The following is a 15,396-nucleotide window of genomic DNA, read 5'->3' as shown; positions in this document are numbered from 1 at the left end:
GATGGGTCACTAATGTTCTGCAGAGCAGAAAGCTTTCTGTTATTGAGGCTGTGCATGACAGATACTTGAGAAATTGGTTTGAGCCAGAAAGTTTCAAGAAATTGATAAACTGATTGTAAAAAATTATAAAAAGCAAAAGATGCTCCATAATGCATCCGGTAAGTTGTTATTCATTAATCTGCTCTAGCAAGTGACAAATAGATGAACGTACTAGGAGTCCAGCAAGGACCTCGGGCACATGCATGATCTTAGTGCCTCTGAAATTTCTTTGATTCCTAAAAATAGATCTACTAGTATACTTCTCATTATTGATACCCTATTCAATGGATTTGAAGATAAGAAATGCTCTCGTTTAAACTGTTGGTGGCTTACCTTCAGGGCTTGTTGTCTGCATTATTATTTAGTTATTTCTCTTCCTAACTATCAGACACAATGCTTTTGTGTTATTTTGGATAATTTCCCACCAGTATGAAGTTTCCAACCTGAAGTTACATCTGACTAGCTGTGAAGCCTGTGTGGGTAGCTTGTCTTAGATATTCTAAACTAACGCAGTTTTTATATCCTAATGACTCAGTGTTGTCTGTTACATGATATCATGTGATCTTGCAGTGAAAAAAAAAAATAGGAAAACCAGCCCTAGAAATAAATGAGAAAGTTTGAGAAGAAAGATTCCAAGTAGACTACCTTTCTGAATAATGGGCAGGGCTTTTTATCTATCCCTGGATCTCCTGAGCATCTCCTGAGCACATGATCCTGTGCTCAAGCCTAATGATGTCAATAGAACTAAGCACCAACATAAAAACTAAGCTCATAGTGAGGCTTTATCAGGTATATGTATTGCATGTACCCATCTTTATATCCGCATCACTTTCTGGATACCGTGGATACAAATAGGAGTTATATGTCAAAGAGAAAGATAATTCCTCTCGTACAAAATCCTATAGGGTTACTGTGTTTCTGCCCAGTTTACACTGAGGTAAGTCATTAAGTCCATGATTTACACCAGTGTGAATATAGATTTTTCCATTATAAAAGTCTGTTGGGAAGATACCTCATTAAAATCAATGCAACTGTACACGTGCAAAACTTGTCTGATTATATGGATACTTTAATTTCGTGGGAGATTGCCTTTTAAGTGGGCTCTGATGTTTTATAGTAATTGATGATCTCCGTAAGATTTGAACTGAACTGAAAATTCATTCTCTTTTCTTTATACATGACCCTCCCGTTGGTTCTTTATTTGAGTTTTAGGTAGATATGCAAAGTTATATTTTGTCATTTTAGGGAATATTATTGTTTAGTCATTTTACAGAAATTTTAATATCCTTTTACAATATATGCTAGCTTAAATATGAAAATAAAGTATATTGGACAAAAAGCCCTCTTTTCACTAGCCAAAGCAACTGAATATATTGTTGACTATAAGAGATTTTCAAATTATTGGACGCTAAGGTCCATTGCCCAATCCATGATGAGGGATTTTAGTAATCATTCTCATGAATATATTTATTCAGTGAGATTTTTTTGGTCCTTGACTGTCTTGTTAAACTTTTACCTTTAAACCACCTTTTCTGCTTTTTGGTAATAGATATGGTATTTCTTCTTCAGGATTATATAGTTAAATTTCTGTAGTTTTTCCCTCATTGAAGCCACCAAATTTTCGATCTTGAAGAAACTGCAGCTCCCAAATATTTGAAAAATAATTCTGTTTGTTTGACTTTCTTATTAACTGCTTAGCCTATGGTCTTATTTTTTAATGATCAGATGGTTAAATCTAGATTTTTAATTTCTTGAACTGTAAAAATCCTAGTTAAAATGGGCCAAATTTCCTGTTGTAATGTTAATATGCCAGAATTTCTCATCATGAAAAATAAATCCCTGAGATGGTACTGTAGCATATTAAAGTTACTTGCATTAGTCCAGGAACAGTCTAACAGGTGCTTGAAAGTATGCTGAATGTAGCAATTTCAATAGCGTAACGGAACATTTAGTGACCTGGTCATATAGATATGAACTTTCCAAAGGAAGACTTTATTTCAAGAAGTCATATTCAAAGGGACTATTTATGGCAGTAAGTGCTATGCTCAGCATAGGATCAGGGAATTAGGAAAAGTACCTTTTCTGCAAATATGGGAGGTGAGTCCCAACAGCACAGCTGGGGAAGAAAAAAGAAAATATCTGAAGCAATAAGAGAATGTCTATTTTCTCGGTAAATAAAAGATATATACTGAATAAATCTCAGAAAAATTGGCACAGTAGAAATAGTATTCCTTTGTTAAATCAGTTGTATCCCAGTTTTGGTAGTCTGAAAATGACTAATAGATTTAGTAAGAGACAATTAGATATCTAAGAAAAAAATCTCTGTGGGATGTAGAAAAGAGAGAGAGAATGAATGGCACTGTCAAAGACAGACATGATAAAATACGCTGAAGTCACAGCCATGGAATTTTTGCTTGTTTGTTCCCAAACCTATAGCTGGAAGAAAATGTGCAAAGTCCTTGGCTTCTTACCTGCATCTTTCAATTGGAAAAAGGTGGAAATATGTTTACAGTAATCAATCAGATACTTGTGATGGTTCAGCTGCATTACTGACAGCATGGTACAGCACTGACCATGTGTAGCACTGGTGTAAATAGGTTGCCCCCTTTCCATCTGTGCTGCAATTCCTTGTTTATAGAAGCGCCCTGTGAATGTCATGATGGCATGCTCTTGGCATCAGAAGGCTTCTGCAGATGGAGTAGGAGAAAGCTTTATGACTTGTGATATAGCATGACATATTTGTCGATGACCTTCTTCTGTAACCCCTCTGTTCTCATCTCCCTTTTTCTTTCTGTTCCAATTACTTTGAGCAGCCTCAAGAAAAAAATACCAAACCACCAAAATGAGTAAGTCCCCTATGAAGTCATGAAATGTTTCCTCTTAAACAATGTCATTTCATGCTTCTACATCTTAAACTCTGACCATTTTCTCCAGTGGTGAAAATGTCAAGTTTAAGTGTCAATACCACTCATTACTAACTAACCATTAGTATCTGAGTGAGATATAGTTACTAATACATTCCAACTCAATTTGCAGTGTGTGTTTGGAGAAAGTACCAGAATCATTAACTTTTCCACTTCTAAGGCATTTTCCATGAATTTTTTTTTTTTCTAATTACACATCTTGAAAAAGAAAAAGACTACGATGTCATTACTGCTCATTTTACTGACATGCTACTATTTACCAACAGACTGGTGCACCAAGATGGAAGCCTGCCTGACATAACTATGGTGAATTTAACAGCCAGCAGAGGAAAGGAAGAGGATAAAATGCTGGAAGAGGCCGGTGAGAAAAGAACGGAAGAGCCAGAGGGGGAGGGAGGGAAAGGGAGGGTCGAAAAAGGAAAAGAAGAAGAAAAGGAAGATGAGGACAAGGAAGATGATAATGATGAAGACAATGAATCAGAGGAAGAAGAAACTACAGGTAAGCTCTGCAGAATTAAAAGTTTGCCTTCCTCAGCCTTAGTTAACAGTGGCAACAGATGGTTCATTCTTGGTCATCCCTGCTCACTTCAATCATCAGATTTTCCTTCTAATTTTACATACAGTCTTTGACAAAAGAGCTTGAACTGAGCAGATGGCCACTTGTCAATTATTCAACAGGCTAAAGTCCCTTCTAGGGAAAAATCATACTGTTTCTGTAGAATGCTAAGAGGATGAAAACAAAAGAAAACCCACTTCTTTCTTCTAGGTGGTCTGGATTGGATCAATAGGAGGTTATCCCAAATCCTAAGAACTCCTTTAGAGTGAAATGACTTTAGAATAAAGAAAATATGCATACATATTTCATTTCTGATACTGCATGCTTTCAAGGCACTCCACTCCAGAAGTCCCAGTGACTTTGCTTCATTATTCATGTTCACATTAGTGTCATATTTTTCACTTCTGAATACAGAATGTGTAATTGATGCCAGATGAACATAAAAATGCTTAAGTGCAGACATGGGTAAGGCTGATGTTGTCATCCTTCATATTGCTACAATAAACTCATAACGTGAATTATTTCTGTAACTCAGTTTGGAATATGAGCCATGAGTGGAAACCAGGGAAGGGAATTTAACACCTAAGGAAGCTGTGTTGTCTGGAAATGGCCTTACCACAGATTTAGTTGCTCATGCCCATATTCACAGGACTGTGACACGTAAATAGGGACAGGGTCTTTGTCAAGGCAAAATGGCAGTGCATCTTGCTTAGCTGCCCCAGGAGAACTGAGCCGAAACTATTTGTCTTTACTGGCTGGGATGTCTTCCCTCAAAGAGGTGTTCATCATAGAATCATAGAATGGTTTGGGTTGAAAGGGGCCTTAAGGATCATCTAGTTCCGCCCCCCTTGCCATGGGCAGGGACACCTTCCACCAGACCAGGGCACTCAAAGCCCCGTCCAACCTGGCCTTGAACCCTTCCAGGGATGGGGCAGCCACAGCTTCTCTGGGCGATCTGTTCCAGTGTCCCCACTGTTACAACCCCTCACAGCAAAGAATTTCTTCCTTACATGTGATCTAAATCTACCCTCTTTCAGTTTAAAACTGTAACCTCTCATCCTATCCCTACACTCCCTGATAAAGAGTCCCTCCCCACCTTTCCTGTAGGCCCCCTTTAACTACTGGAAGGCCACTGTAAGGTCTCCCAGAGCCTTCTCTTCTCCAGGCTGAAGAACTCCAACTCTCTCAGCCTGTCCTCATAAGGAAGGGTATCCAGCCCCCTGATCATCTTTGTGGCTGTCCCCTGTACCTGCTTGAGCAGGTCCATGTCCTTCTTATGTTGGGGGCCCCAGAGCTGAGAGCACTACTGCAGGTGGGGTCTCACAAGAGCAGAGTAGAGGGACAGAATCACCTCCCTCAACCTGTTGGCCACGCTTCTTTTGATGCAACCCAGGGTACAGGTGGCTCTCTGGGCTGAGCGCACATTGCTGACTCATAATAATTTTTCCATCCACTACTACTCCCAAGTCCTTCTCTGCAGGGTTACTCTCAATCGACTCATCAACCATCCTGTATTTGTGCTTGGGATTGTCCCAATCTGTGTGCAGGACCTTGCACTTGGCCTTGTTGAACTCCGTGAGATTTGCACAGGCCCACCTCTCCAGCCTGTCAAGCTCCCTCTGGATGGCATCCCTTCCCTCCAGCATGTTGACTGCACCACACAGTTTGGTGTCATCAGCAGATTTGCTGAGGCTGCACTCAATCCCACTGATCATGTCGCCAACAAAGATGTTAAACAGCGCCAGTCCCAACACAGACCCTGGAGGAACGCCACTTGTCACCCCCCTCCACTTGGACATTGAGCCATTGACCACAACTCTTTGAGTGCAACCATCCAGCCAATTCCTTATCCACCAAGTGGTCCATCTATCAAATCCACGTCTCTCCAATTTAGAGACAACACTGTCATGAGAGACATTTTGTACAAAGTCAAAAGCTTTACACAATTGCAGGTCCAAGTTCATGTGCCATGGAAAAGTTTCTTGGCCAGCTCTCATGAAGTCTATAAGGAGTGATGAGTTTGGTGCACTCTGGTCTTCCCTACGTGCTGGAAAAGCTTGGGGACAGAGACCAGCTGTCGAAGGTTGCCCTGTGCAGTGACACATGCAAGCAGGGAAGGGGGAAGCTGCAGCCCTCGCCCTGGGCCTCCTTCCGCACCGCGGCGAGAGGGGCTTGGCAATAGCACAAGGTGCTGCTTGCCATGTGTGATCCATCTTTAAGCTGTACATGCATTTATTTCTACCAGTGTTATATGATTTTTATTTAGCCATATGGCTGAAATTTTTACGTTATTTTAACATGCTCACTTGTGCAGACTTTGTTACAATGTGATGTTCAATTTTTCAATGGATGTGGCCAGGCTTATATTTTATTCCCTGTCCATGTAGTGCCTGGACATGCTAGACAGAGCTCGCTACAGTACCTTACCTGCCCTGTTCCACCTAACTGGCACTGTCTGGATATACCCTGCATGGTAGTAACACTGCAACTTAATATAAAATCAATGAAAGAATGAGTGAGAACATCTAATTCTATAAATAAAGACTTTCTGAAAATATACTCATTGTACTTATAAAAGCACACGTGAAGGATTGGAATTCTACAGCCTAATTCATTTGTCAGTTTCAATTATTTAGTCATGACATTTACATTGCTCAGCATTTTTATTAGCGTTTTCTAAGTTGCGGTTGGAGAAAAAGGGTAGAAGAAAAAAAAATAATTGGAATTTGTTTGTCAGGTATTCCAAAAGTCAGCTTTTTCTCACAAGTGTGCGTGTGTTTTTTCACACAAATATGCACAGAATAACCATCTCTGCTTTATATATAAAATAACCGGATAAACTGAAATAATTACATACATAAGCTGGTAACTGCTTTGCATTTTTACAGCTTAGACAGTGATGTGTTTTGGTGTCATTTACAAATGTTTCCATCTCTGATGTTAACTGTAAGAATGTTCTCACAGCATGCAAAATCATTCCTAATCTCCAAAATTCTTCTGAAACCTCTAATACAGTGCGAAGACTTTCTACTAATGTATACCAGCATGGTGAAGCAGTTTTATGCCAGCCCACAGGCAAATATGGCACTTAGAGAACACTGTTCAGCATATGTATTATTGTGTACACTCATATGTAGTAGATGTTGCCACATGCTTGCTTACTGAGGTATTATTTGAGAAGATTGCTTTTTTAGCAAAGTATTGTTATGTGAAGGAATACATTCACCCAGCTTCAGGATCTTAACCTACTAAAGCTCCCTTTTCAGCCGGATTGCAGTTTGTCTTGCCTGTTGTAGATGTCTGTTCTAGGATGGCACAGATTACACCCTAGGTGGGTGTGCTGTTTGCAAGGGAGTTTAGATAACTCTGACATATAAAGACATCTATAGTATAGCTGTCTAAACCCATGTGATGAGAATCCTGCTCCTAGTGTGTATGGATCTCTTCCAGGCTGGCTGAAAACTTTCTGAATAGCAGTAGTCTGTGCTTTCTGAAAACAGATTGGGTCCATAGCTTCCAAACAACAAAATCCTACTCCTTCTGACCTGGATAAGGGCCAGGACTGGAGTGTTTCTGATCTAGTCCCTGGATGGGATCCCTAAGCTTAGGTCCAAAGATACTGGACGAAAATGGAGCCCAAGAAGGGCTCTTCTAGAGAGGAATAAAAGCAGAATTGGCAAGGGAAGCCACCACCGCCACTTTGGAAGTGGGGAATCCTTTCAGTGAATGGGGGTCAGAAGGGAGAGCACCAAAACTAAGTGTGTCTCAACCCCATTTTGTTTTAGCTAACCACCAAACCATGCCTTTAATCTCCTTCTGGTCTTACTCTAAGGCCTAGAAGAGAAGTAGTAGAAAGCTTGTTGTTGCTCTAGTAGAGCATTCCTTTTTACAGAGATCTTCTGTTTTTCTCCTCCCAATGGTTCTGCTTGAACATCTCTGCAGACTTAAGGAACAAGTGGCATCTAGTGATCGACCGCCTTACAGTGCTGTTTTTGAAATTCCTGGAGTATTTTCATAAGATGCAAGTCTTTGTGTGGTGGCTGTTGGAGCTGCACATCATCAAAATCGTTTCCTCTTACATCATCTGGGTCACAGTGAAAGAGGCAAGTAAACACCCATGGTCAAAATCTTACCCATGGTGGAGGCTTGTCAGTACCTGCTGTGCAGTGGCACACCCAGGTGTAGTGAGATGCCTTCCTCATGTCAGACCTCACTGAAATTGTGGGATCCAGCTGGGTTTGTCAGCTGCTGGGGACCTGCCTTGAGATCTTCTTCCACAGTGATATTCTATCTGCCTAGATATTCTTATCCCTCCCCTTTTCTCTAGATATTAAGGTTTTATTAGTCTAATTCTTTGGACTGAAGAGACATAATCCTTCCCCTGCTCAAACTGGCTGTGGGCATCATCCAGGGATGGAGGATGTAGACAAGGGTTGGAACGGAACATCTAGAAAAATTACTTAAACAGGATCTGGTGCTGAAGAAACAGGAACATGGAACTATGCCTAAAGAAAAAGGGAGAAACACATTTAGCTGTGCCTTTTGTTTGGGCAGTGTGAGTACTCTGCCTAACATAGCCATTCCTTGAACAGGGTAGTAGAACAGGATTCACTGAAAAACAAAACAAAAGATCCTTTTTCTCACATCTTTGGGGGGAAAAAGGTCAAGAGAATGAAGGTGGGTTCAGTGAACACAGGGATCTGTATCATCTATTCTTTGTTTTATGTGTACTAAAGCAGCAGAACCAGCATGTGCCCCTTTGTATTTCTTGTCTGTTTGTAGGGTGGGTATGCAGTTTTGTGGGTCTAATAGTATTAATACTGTGTAGGAGATAACATTATTCCTAAACCGACTATTAAGTTTTTCTTTCTTCACTTACCACTTTGTGTCTGTGTTAATGTGAATATTGTTTTAATTTTTTTTTTTCAGTGTTTTTCTCATAGTTTCTCTGTGTCCCTTTCTTTTGAATTTTTTTTTAAAATTACTATGGAAAAGGTCAGACTTTCTCAGTTCTCTTGTTACTCCATGTAATTTCCATGCTGTTTTTGTGTTTTCAGGTGTCTCTGTTTAACTTTGTGTTTTTAATTGCCTGGGCTCTTGCTTTGCCATATGCTCAGTTTCGCCCATTGGCATCAAGTATCTGCACTGTTTGGACATGTGTGATTATTGTCTGCAAAATGTTGTACCAGCTCACATCTATTGATCCCAGCACTTTTTCCAGTAACTGTACATTGGTGAGTACAAGTGCATATTAAAAAGATTTGACTGCTGCCTTCTTCAGTGAAGAAGAGCAAAAGGAAGCATATCAAGTACTGAAAACTACAGTTATCTAATGTATTATTGTTGATTATCATTCCCTCCCCAATTAGACTTAAAATCATTTTTTATAAACTGATACATTTTCTTTTTAGCCAGGAGAGAATGAAACTAAGGTCAACTTAGAAGAACTCAAAACTTCAGTCCTCTACAGTGGTCCAGTTGATCCTGCAGAGTGGGTTGGATTGAGGAAGTCTTATCCCCTGCTTGTGTACTTAAGGGTAACGTCTTTAATTATCTGTATTTAGATATTTTATTATTTGTGTTGAAATTAGCAATGTCTCTGAAATAAATTCTCTGCCACACAAAAAAAAATGTAATGCAAGCCATTGATAATAGGGAAGTACAGAGGGGAAGAGACAGCAGAAAGCCATATCCGTTACACAGGATATTTCCAGAAGGGATTCAGCACCAATTAAGATAATCTGCATGTAGAAGTCTGGCTTTCTGACTGCCATCTGTTAAAAGCACTCTAAGAAATGTGATATTTAAGAACTCTTAAGTAATTAGGATGTACCTAGCTTTCAGATACCAAAAGACTGATGGGTCTAATTGAAGTAATTACCTTGAACGACAGTATATGCTATAAGCAGTTAATTTTTTTAAGTGCTTATTCCTTAGCCACAGGTCTAGAAAATGTAATTAGTTAAGGGAATAATTCATCCAGACACTAGTAAATGGATGTCTTTTGGTTTTTGTTCTTGTTTTGTTTTTGGTTGATGCCTACAAGCAATATTTTATTACTCCAGTCTTGATTTAAAAACCTACTTAAAATAAATGTGCCAACTCCTGGGGGAAAGCTTGCATGTCTCTTCTTAATTTAAAAAATCTTCAAAATTTTGTATACACAGTTTTAGGTTGTCAGAAATTTGTTGACTGAACAACAGCAAATTTTGATCTAACATGACTTATTCCTCATTTCTTCCCTGAGAGCTTACCTTTGTGTGCTTTGTTTGTGCAAAGAAGACCTGCCAAGCTCTGGTGGTCAATATATCAGGCTCTGGTAGTGCCTCTGCCTCTCACTCCATTAGCCATGCACCTCCCACAGTTAAGATAGTATGTGGGAAAGGCAACTAGTGACCCAGGAGTTCTTCATGGAGAGTGAAGTTGTCTAGTGGTGTCTAGCTTGATGCTAGGAGCTTTACAGTTATAAATAGATAATACTTTGAGATTAGAAATTATTCTAGAATGGTTTTCATTGAGTTAGCAAGTAAAACGTCTCTTTTGTATAGAGGAATTCAGTTTATTGCTAGGCCTGAAGGTCCGAAGCTTCAAGTCTTGGTGTGTTTCTGTTATGCCCCTTTAATAACAGACTTTCAAAATGTCTGCAGTGTTGAAGTGAGGAGCCTGTCTCTGATGGATTGTGTAAAACTTCCCAACAAGAATAGGAAGCCCAGCAACAGCAAACAAAAAATAACTTTTTGTGAAAAAACAACAAAACAACAACAACAAAACAAAAAACAAACAAACAAAAAAAAACAACAACAAAACAAACAAACAAAAATGCAAACAACAACAACAAAACAAAACAGTGGCACCTGACTCAGGACATTCTTGCCACAAATATTTCTCAGTGAACAGAGATCTAGAGATTGCCTCTTCAGCTGCAGTTATGGCTTCCTTGAGGGACTTTCTCTGGTCTTTTTAACCAACTTCTGGAGTTGGCTAATGCCTCTCTTCTATTGAGCATAGGGCAGGTCTGCCTCCTGAGAGAAGAAAATAGCACACTTCAGAGTGGCTCAAGACTGCATCCCAGTTCATCTGGTTTGGGGACAGAAGGAGCTGTGCCCGAGTGAAGACTGGCAGATAGACTGTTCATTTAGAAGAGTATCCAGGACATATTTGCACTACCCATCATCCTTGCAGTTTTAGGAAGTTAGTGCATGCCAGCTGAACACCTGCAGATGGCTTTGTGTATGCCTGTATCTTCAATCCCCTGCAAAGCAAAGCATGGTATCTTAAAAGAAGCTATGAAACGTGAGAGGGCACATGGATGGGTCAATACATTTTCCCTACCTCTTCCTTTCCACGACAAGTGTTTATTATAGTGGTTTTTAATGAACGTGTTTGAGTGTATCTTCTGAATGTCAGTATGTTTCATCAGAATCCAAGAAGTGGTAGGAACCTTACTTTGTTTCAATGATAGTATCTGGGAATAGGTGCCAGTGCGTCTTGGAGTGTGTAAGTACTCGGTGGTAACATACATTTGAGTATTCATGGGTTTATGCTTATCAGAAAATTTTATAGCTTCTTGTGGTTTTCATTTTTATTTAATATTCTTCTGATTTTGTCTTCTGTAGAATAACTTACTGATGCTAGCTATTCTGGCTTTTGAAGTTACAATCTACCGTCATCAAGAGTATTACAGATGTCGAAATAACCTTACAGCACCTGTGACTAAAACCATTTTCCATGATATTACAAGAGCACATCTGGATGATGGACTGATAAACTGTGTCAAGTATTTCATAAACTATTTCTTCTACAAATTTGGTTTGGAGGTAAATCACTATATATTAATTTTTATGTAGACTATCTTTCCAAACTTTTTGATTGTGTTATTTTCGAATAGTAGCTTGAACTATATTTGCTTCTTAGTCATCACTCACGTTAGACCTTGCCACAGTTGCTGTCTATCTGCTAGTAGTGGTTTTCCTCTTGCTTTTCCTTGTATGTCTTATTCATAACTCAACAAAAGGGATAACAGATGGGACAAGGGACAGAAGTGAGGCATACCCTCTCAGGCACACACACATGCACAGAACCAGGGTCTGCAGGAGCAAAAGAAAGCATGGGCCAGCAGGCCATTGTCTCTAAACATTTCTAAGCTTCTTTTGCCTCTGGCTGCGCAAAGGCATCCTTCTTTATACTTGTTACTATAGCTGTTAGCAATCTGCAGGAGCAAGAGCTCCAGCGAAACTTATTGCTGCTTTGTGCCACCAGTGTAAGACAAAGTTTTTTCTCTGAAGAACTTTCCAGTAGATAAAACACACAAAGAATTAGGAAAGACAGATACAAATGAGTGAGAGGATTTTTTTGAAGATCCATGATGTATCCTAAATATCTGGTACGTGTCTTATTTAGTAGAAGACCTGCTTGTCTGTTTGTCAGCAGCAGTGGCCCAGACTGCTGAGCTTTAGGCTCAGCTAATGTATTCCTTCTATCTTCTTCACCCAATCCAGCAGTAAATCATCAGAACTGGACCTGCATTGAAGACAACCTATTGCTGAACAAGTGCTGATAGAAAAAAGAAGCAGCTTCATCTCTGTCCCCTTATCTCATCTGTTTGTTCACAGACAAATGAAATGTACTTTCAAAAATGTTCATAGAAACCATGATTTTTCACAAATTTCTATGGCTGTCTGAAGAAGGCAACTCCTAGGCTATATATCCCAAATCTAATCATAATCATGCTCTTGACCTATCTATTAAACACTACCACCCCTTGCTACTGGTAAGCAGAATAAAATGTTCACAGCCAGTCTGAGGATTAAGAATGAGTGAAAATTAATCAGCAAGCTATTTCCTTTGGGAAATAAATTTAACCTCATCCTGATTTGAGGAGAGAGAAAATCAAAATAGTGAAGTGCACTGAATGTTTCACTATGAATTATTCACTAAGTTTGAAAACATACTTCATGGCACTGAGTGAAGGTGCTACTTTAGGTGGAGCCAAAGAACAGAAATGCTCTGGGATGCAGAGGCTTTAGAATAATGGAGAAGTAAAGCTGCCTTACAGGAATTGACTGGATTAGTCTATAGCCAATAGAAGTTGTATGATCTAAATCCCTTTTCTTTTTGTCTGGTTCCCACATGAGGATACACTTTAGTTGTTGCTATTCTTAATAGTTCCTTTTCTTTTTAACATCTGTAAGTGCTATCAAAATATATGGCTGTGTAATATATGCTTTGCTTGGCAACAATTAAATATTTCACATATAGGCTACTGTGACAATGCTCTTTCCATTATGTATCTTTAGCTATCACATAATGAAAACCTGCTTTAGTGCTGTATTCACATAGTTGAAACTCATAGAAGAGTATCAAAAATTTGGGGTGTTGGGGTGGGGGAGGTTGCTGTTGGAGAGATATAAACTGTTTTAGCATGTTGGTTTGCACAGGGTTCCTGCAGTCAGCCCCAGCACACATCCAAGCGTTCTGTCGGGATCCAGACTGGTTTATCATTGCTGCATTGACTAGCCATCAGGTTGCAAATGTTGGTTATGTTTCTCTACTTCTTTTCCAGACCTGTTTTCTTCTATCAGTGAATGTAATTGGTCAACGAATGGATTTTTATGCCATGATTCATGCCTTCTGGCTGATTGCTGTATTGTATCGACGTAGAAGAAAAGCTATTGCAGAGATCTGGCCAAAATACTGCTGTTTTCTGGCATGCATCATTACATTCCAGTACTTCCTTTGCATTGGCATCCCACCTGCTCCTTGTAAAGGTAAGGACATTTACCCTTTATGGACAATTACTGCTGCTTGGTTTTACAGAAAAGTGCTGGAAAATTGATGAGTATTCAGAATAAAAGGATGAAGTAATTGTTATAAATACTGATTGCATTTTTGCGTGCTTCTGTCATACAGACTATCCATGGAGAAGTGGTAATGCCAACTTCAACTCCAATATCATAAAATGGTTATACTTTCCAGACTTCATTGTGAGACCAAACCCTGTCTTCCTTGTCTGTAAGTATTTTAGCACATAGTTGTGAAGTGTTTACACGTCCATTGCTTAAAACATCTGTACAGTGTAATTTGAAGCCAGCCCTTTATTTACTCTCCAGTAGCAAGCTGACATATTCTGTGGGAGATTGAATATTTAGTGAGGCTTTGTATGTAGTAGAAAAATTCGAAGAATTAGTAATTTCTGCATCTGTTTTTTCTGTATCCCATTTTTAATGAAGAGGCATCAGTAAATATGAATTATTTGCCCTTTTCTAATTTATTTCTCAATAAAAATCATAGAAGATGACAGGTAAAAAACCTAAATACGTTAATAAATTTCAAATCAGTGTTAAATGTGTTGAAAATAGCATGGTCTTGAGGTTCAAAATGTGGGAAAACAGCCTGGTAACTACATGATAATATATCATCACCACTCCCTACACCTAAGTTAATGACTGAATTTTTCCTTGCAACCACTGCTTTCTCCTAGATGATTTCATGTTGCTGCTGTGTGCATCATTACAAAGGCAGACATTTGAGGATGAAAATAAAGCTGCAGTACGAATCATGGCTGGAGACAATGTGGAAATATGCATGAATCTTGATGCAGCATCTTTTAGCCAGCATAATCCTGTTCCTGACTTCATTCACTGCCGGTAAGAACTGAATCTTAAATGCTTGGAAAATTCAGCACTTTCTTTTTGTAAAGTTCTCTAGTGTGAAAGTAACTCTCACAGCTTCCAGTTTTACTTGGAGTTTATATTCATGTATGTTCCCATCTCATAACATACTTTTTATTGCTGTATGAGACAACAGATAGTTAGCTTCTGGGTAATCAGCTCCTGGTTTAAAAAAAGGAAGATGAAAACAAGTCTTCCTAACACTGCTGATTGTTTTAAGTGCTCCCCAGAGGGATGTTAAGTGAAAAAATTGCCTCAAGGCATGTATTCACTCCATGAATGCCCTGTGGGGCAGCATTTATAGTGGACTTCAGCACTCTGGTGTCTTCCCCCAAAACAGAGCCCTGTTAGCAAGAATCCATTGTAGTCTGAATTTTCCCAAGTACATGCTTAATCCCACAAAGTCATAGTCATGTCCTGCTGAGTTGCTGTCTAAGTACAATCAAAACAATGCTCTAACATAAGAGGCTGTCCTTTGTGCTATTTCATCTAGGCATAAGAACCTTGGAAATGTCTTGGAAGGACAACTGGCATGTCCTTCTGCTTCTTAACGTTGCATGTAGGATTGTTTAAGAAGATGAATAATATAAAAAGGGGGCAGAGCCTGAGACAGTCTGTTCTGGATGGTCTTCAAACAATGGAGCCATTCCTATGTGATCATTTCAGCAAGCGCAGATTGGCTCAGGTCTTCTGACTTATTCTGGGCATACTCTTAATTGAAGTTGTCTCTGAAAGTTTGGTGCAGTATTACAAGAATAAATGGGAAAAGTAGTATTTCTTAGCTATTGTGTTTTGTCAGACTAGGTATTTGCTTTGTGAATGCATGGGACCAACAGGTGTCTGAGTGCAAAAGGAATTTAAAGAAAATTAACTAATATCTAGGAAATTCTCCCATTTGCCAATAAACTTTTATTTCTTTTATCAGAGAAGTGCTGTCACCAGAAGCCCTTCTCAAGATCTTTAAGCTGATCCTGCAGTTTCTGTTAGAAATTGTGGCCAAACCTATCTTCAAATAGCTTTGAAGAGGAGACCATTGAAACACATTCAATTGACTCATTTGTCCAAAGATTTATAGTCACTTCTGGGTGGAGGGCCAATAGTTCTTCCCCTTGAATATTTCCAGTCTACACAGTGGACTCAGTGCTCTAGATCCAGTAACATAAGCAGAAAGAGAGAAATCATAATCTCTCTTCAAAATGCTCCATCA

The 15,396-nt window shown here is 39.2% G+C and overlaps 1 protein-coding gene across 1 annotated transcript in view; it reads left to right on the top strand.

The window, feature by feature from the left end:
• Positions 1-15,396, top strand: part of PIEZO2 (piezo type mechanosensitive ion channel component 2) — a 313,592-nt gene that overhangs the window by 235,677 nt on the left and 62,519 nt on the right. Inside the window, exons 19-27 of the mRNA XM_033010613.2 lie at positions 2,853-2,885; positions 3,230-3,462; positions 7,462-7,622; positions 8,577-8,753; positions 8,931-9,056; positions 11,136-11,336; positions 13,082-13,286; positions 13,429-13,530; positions 14,000-14,165. Of these exons, the coding sequence (XP_032866504.2) occupies positions 2,853-2,885; positions 3,230-3,462; positions 7,462-7,622; positions 8,577-8,753; positions 8,931-9,056; positions 11,136-11,336; positions 13,082-13,286; positions 13,429-13,530; positions 14,000-14,165 (1,404 nt within the window). The remainder of the gene's footprint in view (positions 1-2,852; positions 2,886-3,229; positions 3,463-7,461; positions 7,623-8,576; positions 8,754-8,930; positions 9,057-11,135; positions 11,337-13,081; positions 13,287-13,428; positions 13,531-13,999; positions 14,166-15,396) is intronic.

Source organism: Tyto alba, unplaced genomic scaffold (genome assembly GCF_018691265.1).
Source record: "Tyto alba isolate M040663 unplaced genomic scaffold, T.alba_DEE_v4.0 Super-Scaffold_27, whole genome shotgun sequence".
NCBI lineage: Eukaryota > Metazoa > Chordata > Aves > Strigiformes > Tytonidae > Tyto > Tyto alba.
The sequence above is the reverse complement of the archived record's forward strand: the minus strand, read 5'-3'. Positions and strand labels throughout refer to the sequence as shown.